At 45.4% G+C, this 7099-nt stretch overlaps 1 protein-coding gene across 1 annotated transcript; it reads left to right on the top strand.

Annotated features, from left to right (window-relative positions):
- Positions 1–1778: 1778 nt before the first annotated feature.
- Positions 1779–6762, top strand: lyplal1 (lysophospholipase like 1; the record flags this gene model as incomplete). The annotated part of the gene is made up of 5 exons (XM_083678979.1): positions 1779–1863; positions 2510–2609; positions 2896–3065; positions 5388–5503; positions 5850–6762. The coding sequence occupies 5 exons, from the start codon at positions 1779–1781 to the stop codon at positions 6102–6104; spliced, it is 726 nt and encodes a 241-aa protein (XP_083535105.1). The 3' UTR covers positions 6105–6762.
- Positions 6763–7099: the final 337 nt, after the last annotated feature.

Below are 7099 nucleotides of genomic sequence, written 5' to 3'. Positions count from 1 at the left end.
CTCCTATTCCCAGATCCCACTCTAAATCTTACACCCCCCACCCCCTCTAAATCTTACCCCGTTGGACAGATCTCTTTGTTCAGTTTGTTTTGGAATCTGAAATTGTATGATCTAATACTTTGAAAAACATTGTCTTATCAGTGCGTGTGTGTAAGGTGTGTGTGTGTGTGTGTGTGTGTGTGTGTGTGTGTGTGTGTGTGTGTGTGTGTGTGTGTGTGTGTGTGTGTGTGTGTGTGTGTGTATGTGTGTGTGTGTGTGTGGGGGCGGGGGGGGGGGGATGGGGGTCATTGAGTGCAGGTGTGAAAAACTGGATTCTTAGACCAAGTGTTTAAGACCAAGTCACCTTATTTCATCTCGCTTTCCTCCTGGGTAACACGCAAAAACTCACAAATCTGTTATTGCACCACTGCAACAGCTATCTCAGGGCACGGAACGAAGGCAGCACAATATCACACCAACAAGAGAACAGCCAGATGCCATCATACTGTAGGTGATAACAGGCAGGTGAGGATAGAGAGCTGGCATACGGCTTGCAAAACAACATGCTGATTCGAGAGAGATATACACGCATGAGTGCAACACTTGATGATAAAGTGTGAGATACTTGTCACCTAGGGCGGAATGCCGGTTAGAATGTGGGTTTACTTATCAGAGAGCAGCATGAATCACTCTGAGGGTATTCAACATTGCAAAGTGCCATCAGTAACTTACAGTACAGTAGGCTATCCACAACAAGGCTATTCATTGGGCTATACACTCCCCACAGGTCCAAAACAAGGTTCGATATTAGAGGCGTTGATGTCTTCGACAGAATGATGAGGTAAACTATTAGAATGAAGAGCTGATACATATTTGTCTCCAATATTATTGGCACGGATTATGTTACCCTGTCAAGTAACATACACATCTATGTAGAGAGAGAAGAAAGGTATGATAAATGTTTATGATCTGTTCTACTTCATAAAATAGAAGGGGGGGAGGCACTGAATGGGGTTGTTCTTTTGGTTTTTGGCAAAGGGAGACAGCCACCCATTTTCAACCTGACCCCCTCCAATCCCTCACAGCAACATTACTGGGAGGGGTCACGGTTTGTGTGGTCCTATGAGTGCAAGACGAGTGAAAATGACCAGAATCTGAGTAAGAGAGCTATGTTTATAAAAGATAAGACCCTAGAATGTGTTTAAACTGATTTGCAGATCCAGACATTCCAACTCTAAATCACTGCACACATGATAGATTGAGCACGTTGAAACACTGGGCCTGTACAGTCCTTTATCAGACAAGGTCTTGGTGGAGCTATGTACTGTAAGCTCATTCTTTACTGGCCCTAAATAGCATCAAGGGGAAAACTGGTCATTGGCCAAGAAACATTCGTTGGGAAAGTGCAAAGCAAGATATAACAACCCAACAAGCAGCCCAAACAAAACCTTGAGAACAGTGAAATGATGTTGTTGTTTTTTTTTTATTAATTTTTTTATTTAATACTAAAGCCTATTACCCAATGATACATCAATGAGGTTGGTCTGCACTACAGGTCTTGTTAAAATAAGACAGAATGTCATTACACGCTAAAAACATATTTCACAGAATACCTAAGATGAAACGTTTCAAAGCAGGCGCGCAATTGCTGCGTAAAACCACTGATCTCTGAATCATCAAGATGGCCAATAACCCTTCCGTGGACTAGTCCTACTACAGTGGAGATCTGTGCGCTGCGCCTATCCAATCACAGGAATGCCCGCAGTGAGCCTGCTTCTCGCGGGACCCAGACAAAAGACATGGCTGCCGTGCAGAAGCTCAAGAAGTGTGCTGTCTCTCCAACGGGGAAACACACCGCATCAGTTATCTTCCTGCACGGTTCAGGTGGTTACATTTGGATATCTTCATGGAGTTACATGATGCGGTAGTATTCTGAAGTTGAAGGAGACGCGTTGTGTAGCCTACTCTTCTGTCACGGGAGAGTTGTATCGGTAGCCTGTAGTAGCATATAGTAGTTCATAGCCAATTTCTCTTGTTTGTCACAGTGTAAATGACATAACTGTACTTTTGACCGAGGGGAGAAATCGGCTTCCCAGCCGAGAACACAGACATCCAGACCAGAACATGACAATCATAAGTGGCATATTGGGACAAAGTTGATATTTAGGTCACTGGACTGTTGCTACAATGTACAGTAGTTGACATTCAGTTATGAAAAGCTTCACAGTTATGAGGAGCTGCCTATGCAGCAGATTTATGACAATTGAGTTGTTAGAAACCTCGTATTGAACCCGGTGACTGACAGATAATTGATCATTGACACTAATAATTATTATGGATTATAGATCATGGCTTGTAATATTTGACCTTGGCGTTGACACATATCTTAGCTACTACTATACCCATGATCAGTAGCCAGATCACAGGAAGAAAAGTATTTGTTCATCAAATGATGAAAGGAAATTCACATCATGAATTGTGATTGGAAGGCAGACTCACTAAAGTTACTACATCCTCTGTTATTGTGTAGGTGACACTGGGCGGGGACTGCGAGCATGGGTCCGAGACGTACTGTCACCAGACTTGGCTTTCACCCACATCAGAGTTGTCTATCCCACAGCTCCAGCCAGGTAAACTCCCCAACCACACCCTCCCCAGACCCCCCCCTCCACAAAAACACACACACACACACACACACACACATACACCACACAAGCAGCTCTAACCCTCAATACCAGACAGGGGTCAAATACATGTCAAATAGGTTCAAATACCACTTCTGCACACTAGATTTCCTTTTGCTCTATGTAATAAATTGACCCGACTTGATACCGTAGCATACCTACAGTATACACAGAGATAACACTGTTCTATATCTATGACCCGACATATTTAAAAAGCATGTCACTGTTTCAGGCCCTACACCCCTATGCGGGGGGCTCTGTCCAACGTGTGGTTTGACCGCCACAAGATCTCACGGGACTGTCCGGAACACCTGGAGTCTGTGGACGCCATGTGCAGCAGCCTGGGGGCTGTCATACAGGAGGAGGTCAGGGCAGGGGTGCCCAAACACAGGATAGTCATAGGTACTGTGTAATGAACATGTAACATTACTACTGTCTACTGTAGAAATATAGTAGTAATACATGCATGGGGGTGTCCAAACACAGTGTGGTCATAGGTAGGATATTCTACTATCAATATGACTATTGTCTGTTGCTGCTAATGCTACTGGATCTGTCTGCCTCCCGGCCTGTTTTAAGACCTCTGTCTCTGTCTGTGTCTCGATATCCGCCCACCCTCTCTATATCCGCCCACCCTCTTTGCTCTCTCCATGACCACCCCTGGATATCTTTTGTCCTGTGTGTGTGTGTGTGTGTGTGTGTGTGTGTGTGTGTGTGTGTGTGTGTGTGTGTGTCTCTCTCTCTCTCTCTCTCTCTCTCTCTCTCACATGCACTCTTCTTCCCTGGCTTTTCCCACTAACCTTTTTTCCTCCTCCTCATCCCTCCCCCTCCTCCCTCCACAAAACACACTCCAGTCCATCTTGGCCTTGGTTTTTCTCAACTCCCCACTGTCATGATATATAAAAATGAAGAATTGGAAGTTATCAGGTTCCACTATCCTTTCATATGCTGCCAATTATGAGCCGAGAAGTATTTGTGGAGGATTCTCCGGTTCTTTCAAAGTTCCTCTTTCCCTCCCAAACATAGTGGTTATCAAGTTTGCATATAAATAACAATGAAATAAAAGAGCCTGGATCAAGTGCTGTAAACATTATGGTACAGTCTAACCTTAGGTAGAGGTTCTCACAGGAAATATGTGGGGGGGCCATAAAGTGTGTTTTATGTCCCTGTACGAGGACAAATGATAGCTGTGCATGAAAGAAGAAACCAGTGAGAAGAGTGGGAAAAGGGTTAACCTACAAGCCCCCGAAATATATAAATATACAAAAATAGTTGTGAGTCAAAAAAAGAAAAAGGGAAGGAAAAAAAAAGAGGAGAAGAGAAGAGAAGAAAAGGGTTTGTGTGAAAGGCCCCAGTGTACAGTGTATATGGCAGGGCCAGAAAAGCCCCTGAACTCAGCTCCAGAGAAAGTGATTCAAAAAACACATGCTCCTGTGAGACTGCTGAAATATTATCTTCCTAAATCATAACATTTTGTCATTAACTATAAATACTCGTTGGAGTCACTCGGCACGCCGGAGAAACGAACGCAGTGCTCTGTACCCAGAGTCCACTTCCAGGGCTGACGGACTGACAAGCGCCAGAACTTTCCATGGAAAAGGTTTTTGGAGAGGGCGGCCGCAGGGCTCTCTGCTGTGTTGATGTTTTTCACTCTGTTGAAGTACTGATCCACGGGAAACTCTCTAAATAGGGGGTATTACACGCGCACACACACACACACACACGACTTCATACATAGGCTAATACCACACAACTTCACACGCACAAATTCACACACATAGGCTCAAACACAAACACACACACACACACACACACACAGGGTCAGACACACCCAGTATTTTTACCAAACAGAGTGGTAAAAGAAAACAGGAAAGGTTAGAATGGGTATGTACAGTATGTGGCTGTAGATGAGTACATCACCAGTATGAGCATACCAGTGATACCAGTGAGACGGACAACGTTAGAGGGAAACCAGTTAGGAGAGGAATCCCATGGCTGTGTCAGTCTTCTTTTTGAATCCTGGGACAGAGCGTGTGAATTCCCTCCCTCCATATCCCTCTCTCTCCCTCCTACCACTCCTCTCTCCTTCCCTCTCTCTCCCTCCTTCCAACCCTCCATCCTCCCATCATCTCTCCCTCCCTCTTCTCTCCCCCCCCTCCTCCCTACCTCCCTCTCCTTCCCCCCCTCCTACCACCCCTCTTCCCCCTCTCCTTCCTTCCCTCCCTCCCTCCCCCTGCCCCCTCTGACTGTCATTATGATAGGTACTTTCTGACTCTTCCAGATGTTCACGGCGTGCCCAGATGTGCCCAGATGTGTGAGATTAGGGACAGCCTCATGAACGGCTGCCTATGTGCTGATGATGTGGAACTAAGACGGCCTTGTGTGTGTGTGTGTGTGTGTGTGTGTGTGTGTGTGTGTGTGTGTGTGTGTGTGTGTGTGTGTGTGTGTGTGTGTGTGTGATGTGTTTTCAGTTAGAAAAGCACAGCATTTTCCATTTCGGACAGCTCAAACTGCCAGGGTTGTCTTAAGCTGTTCTTACTCATAAGGAAATGAAAATATTTATGATGTAGGTTCCCTTATATGAGTCACTTTAAGCACCATATTAAAAAATACATTTTTTCCAGAAATTGTCACCAACATTCTGGATGCAGCACTGTTACCTCAATCCAACTATTCCTGAACTGCAAATGAAAGAAGTATATTTGTCCTTCTCCTGGACCACAGGTGGGTTCTCTATGGGTGGAGCCATGGCCCTTCATCTGGCGTGCAGGTACCATCCTGATGTAGCAGGTGTCTTTGCTCTATCCAGCTTCCTCAACAAGGACTCTGTCGTATACCAGGTACAGTACGTCTCAGCTGAATCTTCACATCTGATATACTCAGGATTTATGCATCTCCAAATTTCACACAAATCTCCCATTGAAATCAATTCTATACGATAAAGTCACACATACTGTATACCACAAGCTGGGATTTGGACCGCTGACTGCACATACATTTTCTCCGTCACGAAGCTCCTAATACAGTCGTACGGCAAGACTAACCACCATACATACCTTATATGGATACACTCAGAGGCTGTTCAGACCAGAGATATTTGGCCTATAGGAAGTTTTGCTTCTGTAATGGGCAGGCTAGGGGGCGTCTCACTGTCTCCTGCCCCCACCCCCCCCCCCTCCCCTCTAGGCGGTGGAGGAGAGGGTGAGGACGGACGGCCCCCTCCCAGAGTTGTTCCAGGGTCACGGGACAGCAGATGAGCTGGTGTTCCACCAGTGGGGGCAGGACACAGCTGCCCTGCTGAAGAAGGCAGGGATGACCACCACCTTTCACTCCTTCCCTGGGCTCAACCACCAGCTCTCCACCCCTGAGATGGAGCTCCTACGATCCTGGATCCAGAACAAGCTACCTCAGGAGGACCTGGACACCACTGAACACCATTGACCACCCTCACACACCAGGGCGGGAGTCAGTTCCAATTTGAATTCACTGGGTATACTGTAGGAAGTGAAGGAAACAATGGGGTATTTTCAACTGACTGTTCAACTGACCCCTGTCTTGGCCCACCTTGCTAAACAGACTGCATCTCCTCTGAGACCCAATCCAATCCTTTTTCTTTTTTCTTTTTTTCTCTTTTTTTTTTTTTGTTGATGATAATGATGATGAATTGTCAATAAATATGTATTGTTTTTTTTCTTGGACACTGCCTTCTGTGCTTGCTAGGGCTACAACCATGTGGCGGTGCCAATTGGAAATTGTATTAAATTATTACTCAATGCAAGATGTTGTTCATGGAAAACAAATGGATTTCGATGAGCTGACACATTTAAATTGGCCATGACTCACACCACTTTACACAGACTTTACCTCCTTTGGGCCCAATGCTCTTTGATAAATTGTCAATAAACATGACTTGGTGCTTAGACCTTGGATACAGCTTCTTGTTCTGCCTTAGGCTACAGCTGTGTGTGGTTCCACAACAGAACAGAACAGAACAGAACATATGACAGCAGAGTCCGTGTCCCAATCCACTCCCTCTCTGTCAGTCTGCTGTATTTCCGTATTGTAGGAGGGGGAATGTATTGAGCTCAGGTATTACATATGGAGGATGTTCATAATACCTTTTATTGATGGCCCCTGAAGGGATAAATAAAGAAATAATTGTATCGAATAAACTGAACTGCTTGGGGACCCTTAGACAGGTATTGAGAAACAAACCTAGAGGCAGGATGACAGGACAGAGCCACCGTTCCAGAGAGCAGGACCGGTCCAGATACGTTCTGTCCAGTTTGGCACCTCCCCATTGGCTGCAGTGGGAAGAAGTTCTTCTTCCTCTCAGTTTTTTTTTTATACACCATTATCGTTTCTGCTGGAAATCTGTTGAACATGTGTGCATGGACAGGCCTGTTCTGTTTGCTCAGTAGTTCTGCTCCATAACA

The sequence above is a fragment of the Argentina silus genome (assembly GCF_951799395.1).
Source record: "Argentina silus genome assembly, chromosome: 10".
Taxonomy (NCBI): Eukaryota; Metazoa; Chordata; class Actinopteri; order Argentiniformes; family Argentinidae; genus Argentina; species Argentina silus.
Note: the sequence above shows the minus strand (reverse complement) of the source record. Positions and strands in the feature narration are given on the sequence as shown.